Consider the following 16,421-nt stretch of genomic DNA (forward strand, 5'->3'; position numbering starts at 1 on the left):
ACCAGCCAGCACTTTCGCAGGTCCGTCCCAGGCTGGGGAAGTTTTAGAAAGAACCAGGCTCACAGCTGCCGGTGGGACTGAGACCTCCCCACTTCATTTCACCCAACACAGGACAGGGAAACGAAAAGCAAGAAGACTTGAAGCTTGAAGACTTGCAAGATGAGCTACAGCATGCTACGCTCCTGCATCCAGTTAGTGGGATTTTGCTGTGAGGTGAAAGGAAATTCCCCCCCTCACGCAAACATTAGAGGGACTGGAGAAAGGAGGGAGGGAGGGTAGAGAGACCACTTTGCTGCCCCAGCGGCCAGGAGCTGTGGCAAGGCTTGCTCTGACAAGACCCCATCACAGGGCCAGGTCGTTTCTCTTATGCGGTCCCTACACCTCTGCCAACAGCTTTTGGAGGTCTTAGTTCGGGGCAAAACACTCTTTGTGGAAGGGGCTTATCCCTTCTTGCAGAGGTGAGGAGCTCCTGCAGGTCTAAGGACAGGCTGAAAGCACCTCCGTTCAGCTTTGGCCGTGGAGTCATGGCTTGCCAAGTGTCTGGGATGCTCAGACTTCTGCTCGGACTGGGGCCGGCTCCCCGTTTCAGATCCAGCTCTTGACTTCACCTCCCTCCGGACCCCCAGCCAAGGGAGGGGTTTTATTTCCATTTGCCCCACAAAACACCTCCTTCTCCTATAGAGCAACGATACAGGCACCCACACCCTGGCTGCGCTGTTCCACATGGCCACAAACACCCACTCCAGACAAGGCAGCATTGCTGAAAAGGTCACGTTTCCTTTGGGCAATTCCTCACCGGCACTTGAGGAGATTATAATATTCGGGTGAGGGAAATTTCTGGCACCATATGAGCTGTGTTTAAGGGAAACGCTGCAGACTCGAGGAGTCTTTTGCATGGCCGACGGCTCAAAGGAAGCTTTGCTGGCCCAAACCCAACCTTCAGCACTAAAGCTAATTCCAGAAAGGAAAATTAAATGCCTCCTGGAGGCTTTGGGCTTTGCAGACCTGTGCCAGAAAAACCCAGGAACCCTCTACCAGCACGTTGGACATTCCTGTCTCCTGAGCTCGACGGGGTATCGGGCCAGGACAGTGTTGACTTTGGTTGCTGCCTCTATCGGGTAGGCTGCCTCCACAGAGCCAGGGTTCACGAGGGAAGAGGTTTTGGGAACAGGGTTTAGGAGGAGCCATGTGCAACCCCTGGCATGACAGCTGCTGCTTCCCAGGGGATATATTGCCCCATCAGCTGCAAAAGCAACAGCATCTACCACTGCTGAAGACATCACCCACAAGAGATGCAGCTGCATGAACTAGAGAAGAACTGGGAAGGGTAGCCCTGCATCCCCCGGCAGCCATCCCGCTGGCCTCTCTGTTGAGGTTAGGGGAAGGGAGATGCCAGAAACCTATGCAAGCGACCTTCCTCTTCCCACGTAATCCATTGCAGCCTCTGTTGCCCTGTCATGGCACCAAATACAGTATCAGTGCAGAGTATGGCCTGGGACTGTCAACCAGTTCATCCCGCTGCCGACCAGAGCTGCCAGGCTTTAGTTCATATTGCATTTGTCACCCATTTATAAAGGGCCCAGACATGACTGGCAGGGGTACGGAGATGTGCAGCTCACCCTGTCACATGAAATGGAAGAGGACACCCTCAAAAGGCTACAATGGAGCACCTCCCTCACCCACTTGACCTTCTACCAACAAATTAATCACTTATTAATCTCTTACGAATGGCATATAATGGATCTGTGTGACTGAGTGAAGTATACTGAAATACCCAGATAATGCCTCTGCTCATGTCATTCAGGACAACCGGTGTCAGACCACTGCAGACGTCATGGCTGAGGACCTTTGTGTGCAATGCACGGTTATGCTGCCATGGCTCAGTTTCTCTCCATTCCTGCAAATCACACACGTCCTGGCTCAAAGCAGCGTCCCAGGGGAGGCCTCACACCGCAGACACAAGCGTTAGGCATCAGAGTTCAACATCTCAGCCCTTTTCAAAGATCCCTCTAAGACCCAGGTTTACCTCCACCTATGAAGACACTTTCAGAAACCAGAAAGCCCAGGGAATTGTCCAAGGTCACCACAAAGCCAAGAAGACATCGGGAGTGGAGTGGAGGTCCACCTGGCATCCTGACCCCCTGATTAACACTCTGCCAAGAGGCTGCTGCTGAACACCAGTGACCACGGCTGTGCTCCCTGACACCAGGGGACACCGGCTGGCAAAGTAGCTATCGTACAGCCATCACCAAGTCAGACAACAAGAAACAGTTAAGCTTCTTGATGGACAGGTTTCCATGTCTTAGGAGTGATGTTGCTTGATAGCAAAGATTACAGCTGGGTAATTACCCCATTGGATAAGGAAGGGGGTGTGGATAGCAGCACAATACAGGGAGACTGGGAAAAGAAATAAAATAAAAAATGATTATGTCACAGCCTGGAGTTTATTTCAGCCTAGTCTCAGGGGAGATGGTTATCCCAGCTCTGAAAGATCAGCTTGTCAGTCAAAGACAGCCAGAGATGCTGCACAAGCCTCTCCCTCCCATACATTCATGTAATTCCTCAGCTGCATTGCTCCGTTCAGAGTCCAGGCTACAGAGTTTGAACAAGAAGGGGGGTGAGGAAAAAAATGCATATATACGCTTCACCCTCAGCCTTTTTCTCATACCAAGTTTCCCCACCCCACCCGTAGCTGTGCAGTCTCAGCCACGTCTCCCTGGTTCTCCTATAAATCATGACTCGCCTCCAAGATACGAGCAGCAGGATAGAGAGGCTTCACACCCAGGGGCAGCCACAGAGACTGTCCCTGCCGACCCGCTGGAGCCAAGGGGTGTGGAAAGGCACCACGCACGGGGCGATAAGGACACACCAAGGCATCTGAACAGAATATGATATGGCCCAAACTTTCATCAAGCAGAAATGGAAGAAAAATCACATGCAGCATAGTGGAGACTTATCTCCCCTAAAAATAAAAGCAACTCTTCTTTTTTTAAATAAATCTTGGGTTTTCTCCACAAAAGTACATCCTATTTCTGCTCCAAGAAGGATATGAAGATGTGCAGCCATGCATCCACACATGTCAGGTATAAAACTCTGCCTGGTTTACCCTTCATTAAATTCCCTGCAAAGATTGACCTGTCACTGTGGTGTGATGGGCAGGGGAAGCCCTGAGCTCGTAATTTATCACTTCCACAAGCAAAATGAGAGGCATTTGAGAAAGCTTGTGGTGAACGGCAGGAGCAGACCTCGGAGGAGGGGTACAGGCAGGGCTCATCCTTCGTCATAAGCCTCATCTGTCCCCTCGCAGCATGACAGCTCCAGAAAGGCACAAGGGATGGTCCGTGCTTCCAGACGCCGGGGGTGATGCACAGCCCAGTCGTAGAGGCACAAAGCAGCGGATGGAAACCACCACTTCTTTTTATTATTATTGGTTTTAATCATGGCAGACAGAATCCCAACGAATCCCTTACAAGATGATGGATTGCACCCCCAGGACCGTGGGTCCTTAGCACACAGATAGGCTGGTGTGGTAATGTATTAACATCACCGGTCAGGAATTTGGCGGGGTGGAGGAAAGGGCTGGAGTTCGAGCCCTCCCAGCGCTCCACGGTATTCAGTAGGTGTGAGAAATCGGTGCTGTGTACAACCTTGAACCGTGGACCTTTCTCACGGTCTCTCCATCTCAGCCCTACGGTTCAAGAAATCAGTTTTTTCTAAAGAGCAGGAAGTCTGGGCTCTGTTTTTGCAAGGCAGAAGCACGCCAGAGAGAAAATAGACTTGTCAGAGAGGTTCGGACTGCCTTACCCAGATTTTGTGTTTTATTTTTCCCCTCTCTCAGAGGGCAGCAAGCCTCCCTGCCTTGTCTACAGTCAGCCAGCATCCTTCTTGATACACTCATGCTGGAAAACAAGTCTGAGCCTAGAGAGGCGAGCAACAGCCTTACCCCTGCTTCAAGCTGGGATTAAGAGTGAGATTTGTACCAGGCGTGCTGCTTTTTATAGACCGCTGGCTTGGCCACGGGGACACGGTCCCCCCAACCCCTGCAGTCCCCAGCAGCAGGGGGGAGTTTGCTACCCGAGCACGGGCAGGAGGCAGCAGGGAGGCCGTGGGAATGTGCTGCTCCACTCCCTGGGAGAGCTGAGGCTCTCCTCGTTTATGGCCATCACTGATGAGTTGTGCTGCAACAGGAATCGGGAGTCAGCAGCAAGCCCACGGTCCCTGCTGCGCTAAAGCAGTGTGTCTTCATGAGAAAAACCAGTCTTTGCCCCAAAATACTGATTGCAACCCCTGTGCTTAAGGCCATGGCCACACCCCGGCCTCTTGGCATGGGACAGAGGCACTTGACAGCCCCAGTTGCCCTCTGCTGCTCTGCCCACCACAGAACTGAGGGATGGTGCTGCTGGTGGTCGGTGCCCACCTCAGTGTTCTCCATTGGAAGAGTTAAGTCTTACAAATGGTGGGAGGAGGTAAAAAAAATGTCTGGAAGCTGAAAACTTGTTCTTACACACCATCCCAGCTTCAAAGCCTCAGACCTCAGCATCCCCATCTAGTGCCCTGTCCAGCTGAACCACACACATACAAATGGTGGTCCCTCCCCACCACACCAGAGGATGCAGATAACCTGTGGCTGCAGCCCCAAGGAGCTCAGAGGCTCACTACAGCTTCCCAAAATTTCCATGGGCTCAAGCTCAGGCCCTAAATATCCAGTTGCTTGAGAGCAGGTAGAAGTCTGAGACAAGCAGAGCTAAAAGCAAACAACATCAGCTGGCTTCTGGGAAAAGTCAATGGTAGGTGGACTGCTTCTGAAGAAACAAGCCCCAGGGTGGGGAAAATCTGGAAATGGATCCACAGGGTACTCAGAGGGGACGAATGAGCCGCTGCAGCTGGAGAGAGAAGGATGAGCTGCCCTCCTTGGAGTGAAAGCAGAGGGCGGGCATCCCATGAGGCACCCAGGGAGGGGGTACCTGCCATGCACTGGCTTGGCCCTTACCCCAACCCTGCCCCATAACTCAGCTGGGCTGCAAAGCCCCAGGTCCCTCCTGGCTTGCAAAATACAGTGATGTTGCTCTGCAAGCAGCTGGCACCATCAAAGTCACACTGGGGTGTGGAAAGTCCCCAGGCATGCCCCACCAGCATCCAGGTGATCAGTCTGGCCCAAAGGGCTCTCCCAGCCGCTCCTCCCCGCCAGCAGCGTCTGGTCACCTCTCCCTTGCCATCCATCCTCCACTCGTGGGGTTTGCAAACGTGCCCATCAGCTCTGCCCTGGCCCCAGCGATGGGATGCAGAGGGATAAAAAAGAGGTCACTAATAAAAACATCAAAATAGGGAGGGCTTGGGAACAGGAGCACTGTGGTGGGTAAGTCCTGCAGGGACCATAGGCTCCTTGTGAAAGGTTGAGGCAGCGTTGCAAAGTATGAATTGCACCGATGAAGGCCCTGCGTCCCGCACTGTCCTCATGCCAGCACCCCTCCCTCCTCTCCCCACGTAGCAGCTCCGTTACTGGCTCATTTCTGCATGTTCATTTCCCCCATCTCCCCCTAAAGAGCTGCCCCACTTCTTCACAGCAAGCTTTCCTCACTCCCTGTACCTATCCACAAACCAGGGAGGTGGAGTAAAGAGATGCTGCAACAGCCCCTGGAGGCAGTAGCTACCTCCCAGGCAAGAAACCATGCCCAGACCATGTCCTGGCATCACCCACCCCATAAAAAAATGTCCCCTTTCAAAGCATCATCCAGCCCTCCCAAGCGCTTCAAACTCCTTGTTCCCAGCTCAGCGCTTGGGAGGTCAAGACAGAAATACTGGAGTAGCATCTTCCCTGCTGAGACACATCCTGGCAAGCTCCAGGAAACATCACATGCAGGTGGAAAGGAAGGCACCCTGCAGAGGTGGGCAAAGCCCCCGGATCCCCATCAAACTAAATATTACACTCATGACATACACCAAAATTCAAGGAGTTTGGGGAATTTTAAAGCTACCCCTAATGCTGTGGGACTCCAAGCATCGCCAGCAGCACATTGCAGGGAGAAAGAAGGGGCCACGCAGACACCTTGTGAGCACCAGGAGCACAAGTGCTGGCATCGGCTGGAGGTGGAAAGCATCTCATCCTGTGTGGTGGGCCAAAACACAGGGGTGTGCAAGCATGATTTCAGATCTCACGGTTTGGCTTCCCATGTTAATGACTCCACGGAAGATAAAGAGGCAAAAGGTCCCATCCTACAGAGGAAATAATTAGGTTTATCGCCCAATCTGATTTTCTGACTCATTTTCTTCCTCTGAGCTTTTTCATCCTCAAGATTCAGTCCCCTTTCCCCACAGTATTATTGCACTTCAGACTCTATGGCGTTGCAAGGACATGTAATTATAGACACTCGTTTATTTGTTGCCTGTGCAGCAGCCATGCTTTGGAGCCCCTGTTCTGGGCCAGGTCCCCCGTTGTGCTAGGAAGCATACAAGCAGCGTGCAAGAAAACTGTCCTTTCCTTCCCAAGAACGGATCACAGCTGACTTCTTAATGACACCCAAGATTCACCCACATGCTGGAAAAAAACCAAACCAGCTGAGACGAGAGCGGTAGTGCCTCTAACGCACATCCATCAGTACGCACACTTCACCCCTCGGCTGCACACCCCAGGCAGGCACCAAGAGCCCAGCTACGGGGATGTGGCTGCAGCGAGCCACCACCACACTTCGTGGGAGCAGCGTCGACCACGAGGCCTGATAATCCAGTTTCGAGGAGTGGCACAGCTGATTTACAGAGAGGCTGATTTGTAGGTTAATTAAACAGCCATATTCTTTTGTGAAACACTCAGAGGCTCGATAAATAGAGGGAGTGTAAAATTCCAGCAGGAGCAGATAACGAACTGAATGAATCGACATGACAGGCGCTGGATTGCTATCTTATTTATAGGAATTCATTAGAAGGGTAGGGAAAAATAGACCGTGATAACAAGATAAAGCGGCTCATGTTTGGAGAGGACTTTAAAAAAATACAAAGTCTTGCAGGCGTGTGAGCTTTGTAGCATCGCTGTTAATGTGCTACAAAGGGAGAAATCTTTCTCCAGGGATATCCTGATAGAGAGACTGCCTCACGAGGGGAGTGCCTGGGCACGAGGGGCAAAGGAAGGGAGGTAGATAACCCTGCAATTGTCCATTCTTCCCCACATCTTTCCCAGGTAATTACTCAGCCTCCCATGCTCAGTGGTCCCAAGGCATAACCCTGGGCTCTTTTCAGCCTCCAACCTTTCAGAGATAAATGGCACGCTCCTGCCTGCATCTTCTGCAAAGCTAATGAGGAACAAGGACACTAATTTTTCCAGCCCACTTCCAGGCTGGGAGGAGGTGAAGGATGTTTCCCAGAGTGCTGACTCAGCGCTTCAGCCTACCATGCCTCCGACGGGGCCCACTGCTCTCAAGCACCACCAACCCACCCCAAAGCATGGTGGGCTCTAGACCTGCCAGCAGTCGGTGGAAAAGCCATTTCATGGAAATTTGGCTCCTGGGATTGATGTTCAGGTGATGGCAGCCAGGCAGTCCTGCTCCACACACGGGAATGGGCCACTCTGTTTGAAATGCTGTCATTTTGTCTCAAGCACAAGGCTGGATGCTTAAGTATTGGGACTCAGCTCTTCAGCCCAAAATCCACAAGACTAACACTGGTTTCAGCTCAGGATCCCTTAACCCAGCCATACGACAGCCTGGCAAGCAGCTCCCCGGGCTGGGCAATGCTCAGAGAAGGTAATTCCCTGGTTATCCCTGCTGATGCTCTGAAGCAGGAGCGGCCAGGTAAATCTTGGCATCATACCAAAATCCCCAGTGCTTGCAAATATGGCTCCAAGCAGCCGTTTTCCCTCTTGTGCTCCAGGTCACCACTTCATTTGGGCACGCCAGAAGAGCCTAGGACCTACGCAGTGTAACCACTCTGCTTGCGGTCACCTTGGCACTGATACAAGCAGAGCATGACAATCTTGACAGCAATATATCTTCAAGCCAGGAGCCTCACGCCATTCACCGACTGAAGGAGCTTGTGCCCGCACCCGAGGTGGCGGGGCTTGCAGAGCCAGCCCCATGGCCAGGCTTAGCAGGGGAACTGCTTTGAGAGAAAACACAACTGCAAAACAAGCTGTGTTCTGTATGGAGCAGATCCTGCCTATTTTCTTGTTGACTCCTGTGAGCATTAGTGGGGTTATCTGGGTGTAAATCATGCATGAAATCTCTCACACATCTTCACACCCCACCTCCCTGCTCATCTGTAAGCAGCACTGGAAAATACAGCCACAAAGCCAAACCTCAGCCAGATTAAGCGTAATAACCCCACTCAGGACAAACGTCATCCCAGAGCTCCTCTGGTAAAAGCCCCTATGAGTCTCTGGGGCACCAGAAGTCCCTTATCCACAGCAGGAGGAACTTGGCTACACCATTAAGGACAGGAAAACACCCCTGGCTTGGGTTGTGCCGAGGACAGCTCTTCGGACACCCCTTTTCTGTGTATGAGGCACATGTGCTTCCCCCTGCTCCCCCCCATCTGCCACCCTGCAAAATAAGTTGCCGCCTAGCTATGAGCAGGTGATTCCCACCCCAGTTCATTTGCCTGGCCCTCCTCAGTACCAGCTGGTCCCAGATCCGAGCCCATCCCTGCCTGCTGCACACCCACACGGTGGCTTCTAGACCTCACGAGCGCCCGACCAAGCCCTGTTCTGAAACAGGGACGTGTAACCGAGATCCCAGTCCCTCTGGGAAAGAGTACAACAGGCCAAAGAGGAGATGAACAGAGAGGAGTCAGCTCCTCCTGCCTGCTTTCCATCCCATGGGCCCATGCAAACAGTGGGGGCTTTTCTGCCGACTCCCCTGGGTCCAGAACGGGCCCTGGGAGAAGGCGGGAGGGACTCAATGGCTGTAGGACCCAGTTTCCCTTCCAAAGCAAGAAACTCATTTTAGAGGAGAGGTTTAGAGGCTGCATTACTAGTCAGGGAAATCCCAAATTGACTGGAAAATGCCTGTCGAAATAACCCCCACCTTGACACCTTCCACCTCCCAGCTGGAGACCAGCAGGCACCGTCGAGCACAAGGGAGCCAAGAGGTGCCCAAGACACGGGGTTCCACCTCCCACCCATCCAGCTGCTCAACTAAATATAAAGAGGTGAGGAGTGCCTCTCTTCTGCTCGCTCAGAGCCATCAGCATGGCACAACACCATCAGCCAGAGGAGGATCCCAGAGACCCACAGAGGATAGCAGCATTTCCAGCCCCCCGGGAAGAGCGGAGTGACCGCATGGAAGGGAATCCCAGCGCCAGCAGACAATGTAGCCGTCCTCCCCGGCTCAGCCCCGGCTGACAAATGGGAATAAACCCAACTGAACCGTCCACCTCCCTGCCCTGGCAATCATACTCAGAGAAAGGTTCAAAGCACTTATTGCGATTAATTAAATCAAAAGAGCAATGTCAGTTTGCAGCTGTGGGAGGATCTGGCCCTTTACAGATCTCTGAATTGAAAATGCACATCACAGCATGCACAACGTACATTTCCTACAGGGAAAAAAAAAAAAAAAAAAAAAAAGAAAAATCCTTTTTCTAGGCAGAAGCCTTCAGCGCTCAGGGGACACAAAAAGCCACATACTGAGACATCTCTTGCAGAGCCGGGGGCGGGGGGAATCAGCCGGCTCAGGTGAGTGTCACAGTACAGTTGTGCTCAGTTATTTCAGTTGTGTGCTCCTGGAAAAGCCATCAGCAAGTTCAAATCTGCTTTTCTCATATTGCTTTTGGAGAGGAGGTGGGGGGGGGGGGGTATCTATTTTCCTTCCTTCCAACGCATCGCGTCGGCTGGAGAACCGGGGCGAGGAAGGCATTCGGCTGCTTTAAAGGGGCACGAAGCGGGTCGGCCCCGCACACCTTTCCCTTCCTCCCCCCGCGGGCAGGTGGGCTCTCACCTGATGAGGTTCTGCAGGCCCTGCTTGCTGGAGTTCCTCCTCAGGATCGCGCTGGTCATGGTGGCCACGGCTGAGCTGCGGGCAGGGTCCCGCTGCCGCCCCCTCCCCTCGCGGCGCCGCAGGCAGCTGCCCGCCCGCCTGCCCGCCCGGCGCTGCGCGCTCCCGCGGCCCCCTCTCCGCCTTCAGGAAGTTCTGCAGCTGGTTTCCTTTTGTTTCTGCTAGCCCCCCCTCTGCTCCACACCCCCGGCTTGTCTCCTCCACCTCTACCTCCTCCTCCTTCCCCCCCCCGCCCCGTGGAAGTGTCACGGGAGAGTCTCTCGGAGCGCAGCACAAAGCCCGGCGCTCCCCACTCCCGGCGAGGGGGGCTTCTCCCTCGCCCTCCTCCTCTTTAACTCTCTTCTCTCCCTCCTTCATCATCTCCAGCCCCCTCCTCCTTCCCTTATTCAGACCCTCCCCCCCTCCTTTTTTTTTTTTTTTTTTTTTTTTTCCACCTTTACCACTGCTCTCCTGATTACACAAAGCAACTTGGGAGCAGAAATCCAGGTTGGCGACTTGCGCTCGGAGGGCTGTAAATCACTGCTGGTCCATTCACAGCAGAAGTCCTCCACGAAAGGCTCACCTCCAAACGGTCCCTGAGCGCCCGGAGGTGCACCAAGAGCCAGATTAATGCGAGAGGGGCTTTGTGCTGGGAAACCAGAGAAAAACGTTCTCCCGGAACGGAGATAGCGACTGGATTTTGGGGGAAGCCACTGGGCTGCAGCCCTGGGCAGACAAGCAGCACACAGCCTGCTTCTGCTCTCAAACTTCCCCCTCACTTGCTCAAGCGACCGACTCCCCTGTGCCTCAGTTTCCCCAGCCACCAAATTGGGCAAGTGCAAAAAACTCTGGCTTGCCTCCATGAAACACTAATATTTCGGGAGATTAAAGAAGTGCGTGAGCGTTTGATAAACAACTAACAACATTGCCACCTGCTAAAATGCCTGTCTGCCATACATTCAGATGATTGCTTTTCATGCTACCTTGTCGTTGGAGCAGTCTTGGGGAAAAAAAAAAAACAGTTTTTTTTTTCCCTAACCTGCATCTCCTGGTCCACGCGTGCATTTCTGGGGGAAGAGATCGTCTGCTATACCGAACCAACAGGTGCCTGGACTTGTACCCAGCAAGTTCCAGCCCTACCTTATACTTGCACGTCATGGTGCTCATGGCATGACCTGCCTATATGCCCTGTGGTAAATGGGAATATTCCTCTGGTTGTCTCCGAGATAGGAGCAGTTGTGATGGGACCACCCTGCTTAGACCCTCACACCTTCCTTCTGCTCTCAGTCCCTCTCATCTCATTTACACATTTCCTTTCAGTCACTTCTACAGAAGTGTCTTTGCCACCTAGTAAGCTGAAATGGGAAAGTTGCCCATGAAATACACCCAGAAATCTCAATAAAAAGGACATGCATCAAAGCCAGATCAGAAGGAAGTGCCTGTCCTCCTTCCCACTGTCTCTTTATTTCAAAACAGCTTATTTTTTTTCTGCAGGTATTTACTAATCATCCCCTGAGCGATCAGGAACAACAAAACGCACTAAGCACAGACACCGATGCTGGCCTCACTCTGTGGGCTGCTCAGATGCTGTCACACCGCATTTTTTCTTTCTAAATTTGGTGTGAAGATGCAAGAGATCCACCACAAAAGGTCTCTGTTGCTGAAAAAGAACCTGTCCCAGCTCTGCAAGTACTTACAGGAGTAATTAGGTTTAAGCATGTGGACGTTCCCATTGACTTCACCACAATCGCCCCGAGTTGAAATGAAGTATGAACCTACAGGGTTTTCCTTTTGGAGAGAATCGGCCCAAACCTGCCAGTGACTCCCATGGTCCGAGCCAGCCACGGGTGCAAGCTGGAGGAGCCCTGGCAGGCAGAGACAGAGTTAGCAGCCATGGGCCAGCAAAAACTGGAGGCTGAATGAAATCACAGCAGCACTCTTATTTCAGGCAGAGATGCCGGGCGATCCGAAGGGAGCTGAGGAGGGGCAAGGAGGAATGCAGCCGCTGTCACCAGGAGAAGGCAGGAGCTTGCTGGGTGTGGGGAGGGGAAGAGGTGATGGCACGCCACTACCTACCAGAGCCAAGCTCCTCCCTGTAAATGGGCAGAGAGAGAAGCTATTGATTCCCCCAGCAAGAAAGCCTTGCTTCCACACCCGGGTTTGTCTTCTGGAGGATGCCAGCATGAGCTCCTCATCTTGCAAGCACTTGGCAGACTTCCACCCCAAGCCCAGGACTGACTGCTTCTTGGAGATGTGGACCTTCAATGAACAGGGCTGACAAAACGAAATGCTTGGATGATGAAATCCAGGACCAGAGAGAGATCATGACATTACCCCTTACTGGTCTAAGGTGCTAAAATCATTTGACAGCACCAGAAGAGCAGCAGTGAGGAAAGGGGTCCCTACATAGCAACAGGCAGCAGGCTGAGCTCTGCAGTGCTCCTGGGGAGAGAAATTCCCAGTACTGAACTCCACCTGGAAAATCCTCCTCCCTTCACAAGGTGGCTGTGCTACTTGACCTCTGGGGAAGGTTTCCTGCCCTTCTGCCTGGTTTTCATCTTTGAGAAAGACATCAGTTGCAAGAAAACTCATCCTTCCTCCACCATCAGCAGGGTCCTGCAGGACCACAGGGAGAAGAGGGCAGAGCACGACCCTCTTTCTAAACTCATAGCTTGCAAGAAGGGAGGGAACTGTGCACTTGGGCGGAGTCACTATCCCGGTCTTGGTGGGGCAGGGAGCATTTAAACCCACTATTCAAAAGCACAAAGGCTGGGCCTAAGGGACCAGGGAGAAAGAGCGGTGTGAAAGAAATCCCACACCATCGCCCTGCAGAACAGAGGCGCCTGCTGTCCCCTCTCCCTCCTCGCTCGCTGCCGAGCCCAGGTGCATCAGTCTGAGTCATACCATGTATCCAAGAACAGTAAGGTCAGCATCAGTCCCACAGCTGCTCGTATCCTTTCACAGAAACAAACCTCCTGGTCCCACCAGGAAGCGGGTAGGAGTACAGCGGACACAGGAAGAAAAACAACGAATTAATTCATCTGTTATTTTTTGGCACAGTTTAAGCTAGGAGAACCACCATAAATCTCAGCAGCAAAGCTGCAGCCCCGGACAGGAGTAGGGATGCCTGGAGCACCCAGCAACACGCTTCAGGGCACCGGAGAGCTTCCCAGAGCTCTCCCCAGCAGCAGGGGAAGCAGAGAAGGTGAGAGGCCAGGAGGGAGCGAGTCCCTCTCCATTGCTGCAGGAAAGAGGGCGGGAGTCCCAGAGAGATAGGGCTGCACCAGTTCCCGTTAATTACACAATCACTCTGCTATGTAGGACTAGTTGCAAAATCAGTTGGAGGCTAACACATGGTCTAGGAAAAAAAGAAACAAAAAGACTCTAGTCCTGCTAGCAAATACATGCAGCCCAAGCAATTTTCTCCAGTACTGCTGGGATGCAAAGCACTGTCAGCATAAGCCCCAATGTACAGCTCCTTCGAGGGCCAGTCCTTTCTAGGTGCCATCAAGCTGCCACAATGGTTTCCAGAGGTCCATGCCTGCATCCCACCCAGAGAAGATGTCCTCACAGGAACAGCCTCACCTCTTCAGCAAGGACTGAGTAGCCCTGTCTCAGCCAGAGACCCTGCACTTCTACCAGCAGCCCCCCTAGGACGATGGAGCAGATGGGGTCTTTCTGTTTTGCCTTTTAAGTGATGCATCCTTCCCTCTCCCATCCCAAACCTCTCTCCCTATCCTGCCACCTCCTCAACTTCTCTTCACCATGCACATGCAACCCCTGCTTTGAAACCAGCCTGCCAGACACCAGCACTTCTTGCCCAGCCCCCTGGGAGCCCCAGTTCAGTGAAAGGGATAAATCAGCTGTGTAGATGGTATGGTTTACACATTAGCCTGATGGGTAGAGTTTGCCCATCTCACCTTCGTCCCTAATTCCCAGTTAACTCAGTCTAGTTTATTATGCCAGCACTCATTTTTGGGCAGGCAAATACAGAGGCCAAAACAGGCAGCCAGGGATAATCCCAAGGAAACAGGGTGTCTAGCAGCCAAAAGCAGCACGTTGTCTCCTTCACACCAGAACAGCTCTTTAGAAGCTCCAGAAGTGCTGTCAGGAGGGCAGGGCATCTCATCTGCACCATTAGCTCAGGGTGCGGGGGAAGGAGTCCAGTCCCAATGACGCTCCCCAGCAAGCCTTCCTCTGCCCTGGCCACGAATCAGGAGGGGACGTTCCCAAGCCAACGCGTGACCCCATGGATATTCAGGGAGGGGTGCTGTGGGTGGGAGCTATCTTGGCTCAGAGCTTTTGCCTGGCCCACGTGCTCAGAGGAGCGCCGTGAAGAACGTGTATAATTGTGAGCTAGGTCCAAAGAGTCACCACTGTGTCATACTAAGTCTGAGGTACTTGGCTTCAGATCAGTGATGACTTTCATTTCTGCCTCTTTGGATGTCACGGGAAGAGAGGGAGAGGAAGCCAGGGCTAGAAGGAGCATCCCTCTTCCTCTACCTCTCCACTCCCCCTCACCCTCACACAGAATGACCTTCCCTGCAGGGCACTTCACGGGTACATCCACAAACCTAAAATCCGAAGAGTTTGCTTCATCTGCCAGTGAGAGGGGAAGATGCAAGCCTACAAGCCCTGTAAGAGAAGTTGCTTTTGTTCCAAGGGTGATACAATGAGGACAAAGGATGAGGGGACCGAGAGAGAAGGAACCAAAAGGAACATCTGAAAGCTGGATTTAAAATAGGGGGAGGAGGGAAGCAAAGAGAGGTGATGTAAGCATTAACCAGGCAACCCAGCATGATCAAAGGAGATCAGAGCCCCTGTTGTGCTAGGTGCTGTGCAAACAGGGGGAGATCCCACGTGAGCTGCTGTAGTGAGCTGTAAAACCCATCCGGGTTTTACAGACCAGGGCCAAGGCCAAGTGACTCGGCCAAGCGCTGGAGGAGTACAGCAGGTTCAGCACATCGAGCCAGCATGGTTCCTGCAGCCTACACCAATCTATATGTTAGGTTAAATCAACAAAGCCATTGGGAAAGAGACAGGAAGACAAAACAATGGCTGCAGATAAGACACTCCCAGCCCACGCAGGAGGGTCATTACAGGACAAGAGGAGAACTATTGGAGACGGGCTCCATCTCCTTGGGATGCCTCTCCACCAAAGGGCCCAGAAGCAGGACAAAGGACTCCAGCCAGGATGAATAAGCTGTAGGCAATTGCTGCCAAGAGGTTGTCCCTCCACCAGCAGACACTATAGGAAATGTCTAAAAAGGGCCTTCTTACAGCATCACATTGCCTTGTCACTAGTCTTTGCTCACCAAGGTTTGGAAAGCTGTTGAATGAATTTGAACTTTGAATGTCCACTTAAAATAAGTGGAGTGGCCTCTGCTTTGGCTAGGTGGAGTAGATGGACACTGGGCAGCTGAAGACACCTTCAGACATCTCCTATGTTTGGCATAAGAGGGGCGCAACCTGTAGTAGAGGCACCACCATCTTTCACCAAGCGGCATCTGTGTGATGTGTTTAAGCATCACCCAAAGACAAGCAACATATTTTGTTGATAGGCTTGTAGGATAGTACCACTGTGCGAGTACAGCCCAGGCCATGCTGCTCAGCTGACCAGCACAGCACAGCTTTCAAGAAGTGAAATACAACTTCTGCCCAATATAAACTTATTGGCTCACCTGCAGAAGCTCTGATGTAGTACCACATTGTGTAACACAAGCAGTTTTAGCAGCCATTAATCCCTGCCTCACACTTCTGGGCTGGTTACTCCAGCTGGGATCAGGGTAGACTAATGGATAAGAAGGAACCCCCAAGCATCACCTGACAGTTCCTGCTTCCAAGCTATACCCTCACTTCAAGCTGCACCTTGTCCTGGGGAAAGGCATCTAGTCTCAGCTTGCCATTATCCACCCATGCCTCCCTCACCGAGCTGGGCGAAAGATGGGAGCTGTTATGAAAGGGCAGACAAAAGTATCATCTATCCAAAAAGCCTGAAGACCAACATGTGCCTCCGTCAAGGGGGTGGATAGTCATTAATGCTCCAAAGTGAGGCCCAACGAAATGTTAAGATGAGCCTTTCCGCACAAGGGGCAGCTAAGGCTGTATGCGGGAAGATGGCAACTGGAGTGCAGAAGCAGCAGAAGAGACAGATGCCACCCCAAGGAAGGAGAAGCTCCACCAAAGCAGGGGTGCAGAGCCTGTATATCACATTAGTCTGTCCCTTCAAGACATCTCAGCTCAGACACTCTGCTGTCAGCTCCTGTTACATGAAGCTAAGTGACAACTGCAAGGAGGCACTTATTTTAAGAGGAAATAATTATTGCCATCAACTTTATTGGGGGAGAACTTTGCCCCTCCCAAACGGCTGGCAGTTGTGATTATTTGGGCTCTGTCAATAGTTCAGGATTTGTCAATGCTAATGGCTCCAGAGCAAGCTTTCACTGGAAAGGAAACTGCTTTTGC

The 16,421-nt window shown here is 52.4% G+C and overlaps 1 protein-coding gene across 2 annotated transcripts in view; it reads right to left on the reverse strand.

Annotated features, from left to right (window-relative positions):
* The window catches only part of LSP1 (lymphocyte specific protein 1), a 51,814-nt gene that overhangs the window by 28,443 nt on the left and 6,950 nt on the right, over positions 1-16,421 (reverse strand). Inside the window, exon 1 of one of the 2 annotated variants that reach the window (XM_074884747.1) lies at positions 9,921-10,103. The exons of the other annotated variant lie outside the window; for it this stretch is intronic. Within the exon in view, the coding sequence (XP_074740848.1) occupies positions 9,921-9,979 (59 nt within the window). The 5' untranslated portion in view covers positions 9,980-10,103. Of the gene's footprint in view, positions 1-9,920; positions 10,104-16,421 lie in introns of those variants that run through there. 2 annotated transcript variants of the gene reach the window in all.

Source organism: Strix uralensis, chromosome 15 (genome assembly GCF_047716275.1).
Source record: "Strix uralensis isolate ZFMK-TIS-50842 chromosome 15, bStrUra1, whole genome shotgun sequence".
In the NCBI taxonomy this organism is placed as follows: Eukaryota; Metazoa; Chordata; class Aves; order Strigiformes; family Strigidae; genus Strix; species Strix uralensis.